Here is an 11,618-nt window from a genome sequence, read left to right as displayed (position 1 = left end):
ATCGGGCACATTTTTGATTGTATGATGGTAGATTAGATATTCGAGAATAAAGACCATTAGTTAAACAAAATGTTGACAAAATTGCTATTATGATGAACCTGGTGAATACACTCCAACTAGATTGTTTACTATAGAATATACAAGCAGAAATAATTGATGATTTTGAAATGGCTTCCAAATAAAAAAGAAGAACACTAACTGTACGATTCATTTGGGCAGTTTCCTTATATAAACACAAATAATCATGTTGAAATTGTTTTAAATCATTTCGTTGAAACTTTTCAAATGGTTTTATTTGATCATATTGTTGTAATATTTTATAAAATTGTTCAATACGAACTTTGAAGAATTCAATCAAAAATACTAGAAAATTAAAAGAGAAAAATAGCTGACCCATTATTTGAATCACATGCATTACCCATATGATAAACATTGATACACGAATAATCATTTCAATTATATCGATACGAAATGATTGATAAAGATTATAACAATGGTAGGCATATATAATAATCACCAATAACAATTCTATTGTTACAATTGAATATAGAATAGTGACAATAGAATGCGTGATCATATACATATGGCAAAGATATTGACGAGATTTTGGTAGTAATTCTTTTTGTTCATCGAAAAATGATTTACTCACAAGAAAATCTATTGATGACAAACGATATTGTAGTATTTTATGTAACATTTTAGCCCATAAAAATTCTAGTATAGAAAATGCAATGATTAGTTGAATGGATAATATATCCATACGTTCTGCTTTCAGCATTTGTTCAAAATCAATACGGTTTATTATGTAAGAATTATTTGGATAGAATATCATAATTGTAAAATAAAAAATGGCTAACCATGCATTGATAACCATCCAAATGGAACGTTTGAATGTTCGATATGTGAATCTGATTTCGCGGTAACAATAATCTTGCAGTGAAAATTCCAAACGAAATGTATATTTTTTCAAATATTCAAAACCATGATCGAATATTTGTGAAATCGACATCTGTCGATATGGTTGATATGATAAAAAATTTTCTTTAAAATGTTCCATGCTTATGCAAAATGATTGCCGAACAGAAATCAAAAACAATCATCAACCTGAAAGAAACAATAATGAGAATGAGAATGAAAAAAAAAACTTTTTTGGCAAAACATATCACTTGTTATGATGGATAGGTAATTGTCATTTGACGATCGATGTGACAAACAAAAAATGATTTTTTTTTTGGAATGAAAAATTTTATTATATTTTAATCAATAATCATGTGAACAGATGAAGATGAAGAAGAAGAAAATATTTTTCTGAATTTAAAGAAAAACAACATGATGACTTGCCAGTGGAAAACCGAAGTTTTTTCACTCATTTCAGTAATAAAACCAATTCATAAATAAATGAATTCATTTTAATGTGAATGTGAATTTTTTGTCATTTGTTTTCAATGAAATAATGTTTGAAATTTTTTTAAATTGGAAAATTTTCATAATAAATTAATCAATAATCAAGTGAACAGCTGAAGAAAAAAACAACATGATGATTAACTAGTTTTTTTTTCAACTCATTTCATTTATATTCATTTTAATTAATGACGAGGAATGACTTACAGTCATAATTTTCAAATAAAATCAACTTTCATTAACACGAATGCTTTGAATTTTTTTGAATTGAAATAGTAAGTTTATGACATTTGAAAGAATTAAATTTGAAATTTTTGGAATTTAAATTTTGTTTTTTATCTCTTTGTTATTATTATCACGAATTTATTTTTTTTATAGGAAGTTCCGATTCATAAAGAATCAAATTACGTCATCTGATAAAATGAATTTCATGGAAAAAATTTACGGGTGATATTAATTTCAATTTGCTAACTAATACTCTTTTTCTATCCTATTCTATTTCATAGTTACTATTATATTATATTAAGTCGCTTATTTTATCTACAAATTTTTTTATAAAATTTCAGTATCAATATAAAATTCATGATGAATATTTGAATATAACGGAATTTAGTGATATAAAACACTTGGCCACAAGTGAATCCATATCGATTATTTGTCATTGTCTGAGCAAAAAGTGATAATTTAATCAAATATCGGTCACTATAACGTTTCTGTATTTGAACATCTTTTTCATCAACATTCATCAATGACCATTGTGTTCGGGCAATACGTTGTAATATTAATCGGGCACATTTTTGATTATATGATGACAGATCAGCTATTCGAGAATAAAGGCCATTAATTAAACAAAATACTGACAAAAATGCCATTATGACGAATGTGGTGAATATACTCCAACCAGATTGTTTACTATAGAATATACAAGCAGAAATAATTGATGATTTTGAAATGGCTTCCAAATACAAAAGAATAAGCCTAGCTGCACGATTCATTTGTGCAGTATCCGAATATAAACAAGAATATTCATATTGAAATCGGTTCCAATCATTTTCCATGATTTTTTCAAATGGACATTTTTGATCAAATCGTCGTAACATTTCATATAATTGTCCAATACAAACTTTGAAAAATTCAATCAAAAATAATAGAAAATTAAGTGACATGAATAGTTGACCCATCATTTGAATGGTATGCATTATCCATATGATAAACATCGAAACGCCAACGGTCAATTGAATTATATCAATACGAAATGATTGATAAAGATTATAACCATGATAAGCATACATAATAATCACTATTAACAATTCTATTGTTACAATTGAATATAGGATAGTGGCCATCAACTTGCTCATTAAGTACATATGGTAAAGATATTGACGAGATTTTGGTCGTAATTGTTTTTTTTCATTAAAATTTGATTTGTTTGCAAGAAAATCTATCGATGATAAACGATAATGTAGTAAATTATTCAACGATAATGCCCACAAAATTTCTAACATAACAAATGTAATGATTCCTTGTATGTAGAATATATCCATATGTTGTGTATCCATTATTCGTTCAAGATCTATTCGGCTTATCATGAAAGGATTATCTGGATATAATGTCATAATTGAAAGATAGAAAATGGCCAACCATGCATTGATACATATCCAAATGGAACGTTTAAATGTTTGATATGTATACGAAATTTTTTGATAACGATAATCATCAAGTGAAAATTGTAAACGATATGAATATTGTTTCCAATATATAAAACCTTGATCAAATATTTGTGTCATATGTATGTAATGGCCAAGCATCCACTCCCATTTATTTCACTTGTTACTTTCTGGTTACCATATTTGGATTGAAATAATGAATATGGGTGAAGATAACAATAAGAAGTGAAGGTGACATTAATTAGCTTATTTTTGAAGATATTTCAAGAATTTGGCAATGATTAAATAGGTCATGAAATTATATTTTCTATTTTCCCTCTTATTATTTCTTTTGCTTTATTTTTGGCAATCTCTTATGCTTTGCTTCTTTATTCTTTTGGTATATAAACCATAGACAGACTGAACATTGGGATCCGTTATTTCGCCGTTCATTTTCATCTAATTTTATTCTATTTTAATAAATTTTGTTCAATGTCTAAAACGTGTATTTGATGATCATTTATTTCGAGTTTGATTGCGTTTAATGTGATCACCGTTGGTTATTTAGATTTTGGAATAAAACGCGACTCTAGTGGCCGAAATAGTGAGTATTATCAATTCTCAACCCTCGATCTAGCTGTTAAAAAGTCTGGTAAGGAATAACTTCCGCCAGGTCTTTCAAGCCAACAGGATTCAGTCTAATCTGTGACTGGATTCTACTCTATTGCTTGAGATTAATAATACTTATTAGACGAACGTTTTTCCTCTATCTATTTTGTGAGTTGTTGTTATATCAACGTTAACTCCAAATATCTCAACACACATTAATCATTCAAATATAGCGTCCCAGACCAGGGTTTGGTCTTTAATAACACGTGTTACAATTATTGAGTCAAATTTATATTATTTATAATATTTTGGACGCCATAAAACTTCTCTTGGTAAGTTTTGCTTGTAAATAAATTCTTAATTTGTTTTTTTTAATTTTTCTAATTAAAATGGCCACAACAAGATCACTGACTCATGATCTTATCGAAACTGCCAAGTTGAAGGTTGATCATCTACACAAGACTTTGTTGGAAATTAAAGATGAGGTTGCTAGAGAACTGACTAGCGACCGTATTCAACAATTGTATGCCCATTTGGAAGGTCTACGTGATTTAATAGTCAACACTATGTCATTAGTAGATAAAGGGGAGAAAGAAGGTAATAAAGTTCTTCCCATTATTGATTTGGCTACAACTTGTTTGATAATGATAACAGAACTAACTTCTGAATTAGATTCTAAAGCTGTTAGTAGATCTTTATCTCTTCCAACAAGGTACAAAAATGACGGTGATAGGATCTCTTCCGTTTATACATCAGGTTTGGTAACACCAAAACATTTCGGAAGAAATCTAGAAATTTCGGATCCAACTACTACAGTTTTTACATCTTCTGTAAAAACAGTTCACACTGAAACATTTTCCACACCAGAATCCTTGCCAAACACGAGAGGTTTTATTGCAAGATCACTTGTTTCCAGATTATTTTCAAGACCTAAATTCCTTGATTTAACTGCTCCAAAAACAATTAATTGAGAAATTTAACGTTTTCATAAATATTGGTGAAATTGGCTCAATTAGCATTGTCACCTGTCGAATTAACCTGATGAATGAAGTTTCCCATCAATTTAAGTTTCTATTGTATAAAGAGTTGTTGATCGGATAAAATATTATTTGGGAAAGGTTTGATCGGTTTGAATATCGAATTATTTCTATTATCAAAAATTTTAAATTGATTTGTCAATTTAACGGTAAAGTAGAATTTTTATCAAAGAATTATTCCAAACAAACTAAGGTTGCTAGCTCCATTGAATGAATTGTTAAAGTAAGATCGAGATTTTAATTGGACAGCGGATGTTGAAATAACATTTAATAAATAATTAAAATCTTAACATCTGATCTGGTGTTACATATCTTTGATCCTGATAAAGCAGTAATTACTATTACTTTTAAATCCAATGTTAGTATTGGGGCTGTCCTTAAACAAAAGATACTGAATTGGATGATGACAGAGATATGTTAACGGTTGGGTATTTCTTTAGAAGATTATAACAGTATAAGATAAATTATTCTGCTTTCGAAAATGAATGCTTAGCTATAGTTGAATTATCAACATACGGGCATCATTAAATGTATTGGAAAGAATTAATAATTCAAACTAATCATAAGTATTTGAAGTTTTCAACTCAATTTTACATCCTCAACCATAGAATTTTGAATTGAGTTTTGGGGCTAAAGTCAATACAATTTTGAAGTTGTATCTAGAATGTCTAAAGCAAAGCAGTTCTAAAGAAAATAAGGTTACTTCATCATCTCGGCTCGGCAGCAGAGCTATCTAAGATAAATTCATATTGATTCTATTGGAAATTTTAGAGAGTTTTCTCTTAATTAAGGTATTTTCATGTGACAATAGACATATTTTCTTGATACGTTTGGGAAGTAATTTCTAAAACCCAAACGTAAGTGATTTTCAGTGATCAAATAATAAAATTATATAAAAAAAAAACTTAGTTCTAAGGCTAGAAGGTCCATTAGGAAATTTTAATTTGATTTGTTCCCCAACCCCTGATGTAGTGAAAACCGTTTGTGAATCATGAAGATATTGTTTACATAGAAAATATTGATCTGGTAAATTCAAATGAGTTAGTTCCTGAAGAATCCGATGAAGAAGAGGAAGACATACAGTATGAGCAATCAGAGTTAGAAGACAATTTGATCACAAGAAATTTTGAATTAGTTCAAACACCTGTATCTCCACTTCCCTCAACGACATCAACTTCAATTTCTAACTAAATTTAAACACGTCACAACCAATCAGATTGGCGTTAATGAATCAACTGTTTAACATCATAAATCTCCAATAATATGAATCTATCATATCCCAAGATAATAATAATTGAATAAACAACAACATAAAACAATCAAAACAAATGTTAAATTTTCATCAAGATTTTGTTTCTTCCATCAGTAGTGAATTCAGTAGTTGTCAATGTATATTAATCAAAAATATTTTGCTGTATCGTACAGTCAGCATTATATTTCCTCTTTCCTTTCCACTCACACAAATTCGCCAGTATTTTTGTTGATTTTGAAAAAAAAAAAAAAACATCGACTTGTTTACAGCTTACGTCTATGCACAGATCAACATTCATCTTAAATCATTATAAATGGTAATCAAAGGACACTCGTGTGAAGTTTTACAAGATGGCTAAAGAAACGAAGAATAACCGTTTGGTCTTTTGACATCTTTAATGAAATATGTTATGATGCAGTGTTAAATGTGTTTGATGTAGTGATTTTATCATTAATAGTTGTATCATCGATGATATTTGGTGCTTTCATCAAAAACCGAATACAAATCTCTGATCAATCAATAACAGAGATAGAAAATAGAAGATTTGTCAAAAGATTCATGAAGATATTCATGGATTGATTTAACATCTAACAACGAACTAATCAAAATAGAATGTGTCTACGTAACCAGATTCTTTTCAACTATATTCAGTGCCAGTATTCTACAAGCAGAATGAGGTATCATTGAAGTAATTGAGTGAAAATATCCGAAGTTGTTTGCAATTAAAAACACGAATGAAGATAATTGTTGCTTTATGAAATACACTGGTCTGAATTTCTATTCCCTTTTAAAAGCGTCAGACATTTTCTTCGATTTAATTAATGATTATCAATCGACATTTGTGTTCCATTCAATTAGTAAGAAGAATATTTGTCTAGAAGATATATGGAATCTTTTTCACTGTTTGGGTCAACGTTTCCTTATAAGAGTCAAGTTTATGGAATTCAACATGGACGAAACATCATTGAAATGGTTGGTTGATAACATAAAAAAAAAAAAAAAAAAAATATCATCATGACAGAATCTTCATAATCAAACCTCATTGGTCTTCAACGAAAAACTAGCTGTGAATTAAGTGTGATTGAAAAAAAAAAAAATTTTTTTTTTGCAGTCTAAATTATTTATAATTATAATCATTGGTTAACATATTTGGCACAGAAACTATTCTTTTTTGTATTGTAAAGAAACAATTTAAATTTATTGTATCGAAACAGTTGAATGTGTTTTAAATGTTTTACCTTGATTGACAAATTATATTTGTAATGAATTTTCATTATTTGAAAAGCGAATGAGGAATCAATGAACGGTCAGTCTGGTTTTATACTAAACTTTGTTAGGGAATTATTTTAGATCACTTTTCTTTTCTTTTCATTTCTTTTCTTTTCTTTTCTTTTGCTTACTTTCATGTGATCTAAATCTTTTCTCAACCCCTACCCCTTTTCTTTTGCTTCTCATGTGTGATATGCTTTTCATTTTTATCAATGTTTACTCATCGAACAAAGAAGATTTTCCAACAAACTTACATCGATTTCACTCTCTCTCTTCTAAAGTTACTTGAAACAAACTATGATGTTTTGAATTGAATATTGTTTTCAACAATCTTTCAATTTAATGGAATATGTCCATTTCAAATTTCTTTAGTATTGTTTATGGAATCTGTTCCTGATAATGGAAAATATAACGATTCATCACAATTCACTATACGTTATATTTTGAAATTAATAATATTGTTGACATTGGTGACTACCGATTTTTGGTCAGTCTATGATGATAAAATATAAATTGTTGGATACCATTGAAGAAATTCTGAAATCATTGAACATTCTCAGAAAAAAAAAAAAATTGTTGAGTGTTCATCTTTGTTTTGAACTAATAGTGAATGATTCATCATTAATTTCATCAATTTACTTTTCAAGATTATTGATCTATCGTAATGATAGATATTAAATCTTGGATTAATAATGATTGAAATCGTTATTTCAATCCAGAATATGAGTTATATTCATCAAATATTGAATTGTTGAAATTGTTCATCATCATCATTTGATTTAATATCATCACCATCAAAAATTTAAAATTATAGTTTTGTTCAGTGATATTGAATAAGATTTTTTCAAACGATCTTGGAATTTATCCACAATGTTAAAGCAGAAATTTTGGAAAAGAATGATTAATCATGTTGGTCATGATTTAAAATCATTTGAAAATCATTTTTCGAAATTTAATTGATCAATTGATTCAAATTATCAAAGTCAAACTTTGGACATATGAAGAATTTATGAACAATATTTTCAAAACTGATAAAAGTCGTGATAATTTTATAAAATGCTATTTCAATCATAATTGTGAATTGTTTTACAGAATATCAAAATATGTGAATTATTTACCATCACTATCATCATTACCATTAGTTTTGTTAACTTCATAATCCATAAAAAAAAGTGATTCCTGAATATGTTTCCAAATCAAAAACAATATCAACACCCTCACAAAAGTTCACAACGACAACTTTATTGTCATCAATTATTGTTTCGTCAATAATAACGACGATTATGAATGATAATGGAATAATCAATGTTTGTGAGAAGGATACTTCAATTTAAAAAAAAAAAAAAAACGTTTAATTCAACGAACTGAATGACTGAAGTGTTTCATTTAAAAAAAAAAACCATCTGAAACATCAATTTTAAGTTGTTATCCAGTTATCAAATCAATATCCTCGAAATCGATTATAACCATGAACAAACTTAAAGTTTTCACCTATCTTGAAATTAACTACGAGGAAATCTAAAGTTCCTGTCCATTTTGACAATCAAAACCATGAAATTGAAAATAAATAAATCATCAACATCAAAAAAAAATTAATCCTGAATTTGAAACCTGAAGAATCTAATAAATTGATTCATCAAAGTAATTTGAAAATTCTGAAAAGTTGAATCTATGATGATCAACGAAGAGCGTGGAAAATCGATAATCAATATTTTAAAGAAATTCAAATTATTGGAACAATAATTTCTGACATGATCATTTCATTGCAATTGATCTATTTGATTAAATAATTGAATTCAATTAAAATTAATTGAGAAGAATATGTCATATACCGAAAAATTGGTAATAATTAATAATGATCAATAATGAAACAAACAATTCTTCACCTTTGGTAAAAATAGAAGAAGACATAGTGAACCAAAATGAAACAAGCAAGAGTTCAACTGATACATTTGAAAATAAGCTATATCATACACTTTCCTTTTCCTTTTCCTTCTTTGCTCTTTTATTTCCGACCTAATTTCCGTCAAAGAGTGGGGGGATGTAATGGCCAAGCATCCACTCCCATTTATTTCACTTGTTACTTTCTGGTTACCATATTTGGATTGAAATAATGAATATGGGTGAAGATAACAATAAGAAGTGAAGGTGACATTAATTAGCTTATTTTTGAAGATATTTCAAGAATTTGGCAATGATTAAATAGGTCATGAAATTATATTTTCTATTTTCCCTCTTATTATTTCTTTTGCTTTATTTTTGGCAATCTCTTATGCTTTGCTTCTTTATTCTTTTGGTATATAAACCATAGACAGACTGAACATTGGGATCCGTTATTTCGCCGTTCATTTTCATCTAATTTTATTCTATTTTAATAAATTTTGTTCAATGTCTAAAACGTGTATTTGATGATCATTTATTTCGAGTTTGATTGCGTTTAATGTGATCACCGTTGGTTATTTAGATTTTGGAATAAAACGCGACTCTAGTGGCCGAAATAGTGAGTATTATCAATTCTCAACCCTCGATCTAGCTGTTAAAAAGTCTGGTAAGGAATAACTTCCGCCAGGTCTTTCATGTATATTTCGATATGATTGAAAAAATTTATATTGCAGCTTGAAACATTTCATTTTTATCATGAAAAATTATTTATTCTTCGACAAAAAAAACCAACAAACAAACAAACAAATGACAACACATAATATTATGGTAGTCAAAAAAAAAGAATGAAAAAAAAATTTCCAATTCTCCAAATCTTTCATCGATGGTGATAAATTTATATTTTTCATTCGAATCAAAGATCAATAAAAATAAAAAGTTAAAGAAAGAAGTTTTAAAGAAAAATTTGAAAAAACTTTTTTTCCCCTTGCTCATTGGTAACTTATAAAAAAATGGTGATAAAAATATCAGTAAAGTTTTATCATATACAACTACTGTCAATTAATAAATACTTCAAGTGCCTAGATACTGTATATCGATTTTTTTTCTTTTGCTTTTTGGTTTCATCCTCTGAAAAATAAAACAATCAGATCAATTCCTAAACCTTTTAATCAACATATAATATTCTTATCATTCTTAATTATTCATTAATTATAGAAACAATAAAATGTTTCATTTCATAGTCAAAATTCCGAAAAATGGTAACATTTTTTTACAACAAAAAAAATCTCTACCAAAAAAAAAAAAAAGAATATTTACTCGATCAATTCTTGCTTTTTTTTCCATTGAAACAAATACACATACATAGAAGCTAAAAATGGAAAAAAAGTTTTAATTTGATTTTTTGCCACATTCATTATCATTATCATCATCATCATTATTGATCATGAGATTAAAATCCATATTTTTTTATGACAATAATAATATTTGCACTAAAATTGGAATAACCATATTGATTGATTGATTGATGATTTTTAATGACTTTGTTGTTCTTGGAAAAAAGAAAATTTTTCTTTTATCTAAAATATTGATTACTGCGAATAATTATGAAAAAAAAACGAAAAAAATCATTTTTTATCAACCAAAATTCTTTTAAATGACAATAGAATTTTTTTTTTTTTGAAAAGAATTTTATAATTTTATTCAAGTTCAGACATTAAGTTCTGTGTGTTGATGGTCCATATACAGAATTTTTTTTCTCATTGGTAAGAGAATTTTTTTTTTGTATTTTTTTAATCTAAAATTTAACTTTTTTTTTGTTCCATTCATTGCCACCACAAATCATTGGATAAATTCAACATTCAAGTTCTATAAGTCAAAATTAATCAAAAAACATAATGTATCCAAAGAAATTATTGCCCAAAAAATTTCAATACAATCGTTTGGAAGAAATATTTGAACATGGATTTCGATATTGGAAATATTTTAGTTTTCGTATGGAATTCACATTGATTGATTATGTTAATAATCATATACCACATACATATAAAACATTTAGACGTCCATTATTGATCACTGTGAATGCATGGATTAGCATCATATATTTAACAGTATTGACCATTTTCCCTGATTGCAGTCTATTGATTAGTCTTAAACATATTGAACAAATGATCAAATTTGAAGGATCAAATCTAATGACCATGGATATATTGATTGGATGTGCATTTGTTGAATGGATGTGGTTTCACATGTTCAATGATGTATTACATTATCATTGTTCATTGATAGATTTTCTTATTAAAAGTAATGATAATAATATTAGTGGACAATTACGATCAGAAAATCGTCGTTATCTAATCAATCTATATGCCATTACAAATTCATTGGCCAATTATTTTTATTTCATTGTTATAATGGGCATGATTTATGTGTTTATAATCTATACTATTTCTTCATGTCAACTATTTATTGATGATCATATCAATATTTTTCAATTAATTTTAAGCATACCATTAACTTTAATGG

The 11,618-nt window shown here is 27.4% G+C and overlaps 2 protein-coding genes across 2 annotated transcripts; one reads left to right on the top strand and one right to left on the bottom strand.

Moving 5' to 3' along the window:
• Positions 1-11: 11 nt before the first annotated feature.
• On the bottom strand, positions 12-1,414 carry LOC142597705 (uncharacterized). Its single transcript, XM_075732944.1, has 3 exons — positions 1,167-1,414; positions 650-1,104; positions 12-128 (listed from the first exon to the last, which is right to left on the bottom strand). Exons 2-3 carry the CDS (start codon positions 1,055-1,057, stop codon positions 126-128), a joined length of 411 nt encoding a protein of 136 aa, XP_075589059.1. The 5' UTR covers positions 1,058-1,104; positions 1,167-1,414; the 3' UTR covers positions 12-125.
• A 1,778-nt stretch (positions 1,415-3,192) lies between these two features.
• On the top strand, positions 3,193-7,740 carry LOC124491115 (uncharacterized). The gene is made up of 2 exons (XM_075732943.1): positions 3,193-6,802; positions 6,873-7,740. The coding sequence occupies exon 1, from the start codon at positions 4,046-4,048 to the stop codon at positions 4,625-4,627; it is 582 nt and encodes a 193-aa protein (XP_075589058.1). The 5' UTR covers positions 3,193-4,045; the 3' UTR covers positions 4,628-6,802; positions 6,873-7,740.
• Positions 7,741-11,618: the final 3,878 nt, after the last annotated feature.

Source organism: Dermatophagoides farinae, chromosome 7 (assembly GCF_024713945.1).
Source record: "Dermatophagoides farinae isolate YC_2012a chromosome 7, ASM2471394v1, whole genome shotgun sequence".
Taxonomy (NCBI): Eukaryota; Metazoa; Arthropoda; class Arachnida; order Sarcoptiformes; family Pyroglyphidae; genus Dermatophagoides; species Dermatophagoides farinae.
Note: the sequence above shows the minus strand (reverse complement) of the source record. Positions and strands in the feature narration are given on the sequence as shown.

Excerpts from the sequence above, each read along its gene's own strand:
- LOC142597705 (XM_075732944.1), bottom strand. The coding sequence starts at position 1,057 with ATGGAACATTTTAAAGAAAATTTTTTATCATATCAACCATATCGACAG.
- LOC124491115 (XM_075732943.1), top strand. The coding sequence starts at position 4,046 with ATGGCCACAACAAGATCACTGACTCATGATCTTATCGAAACTGCCAAG.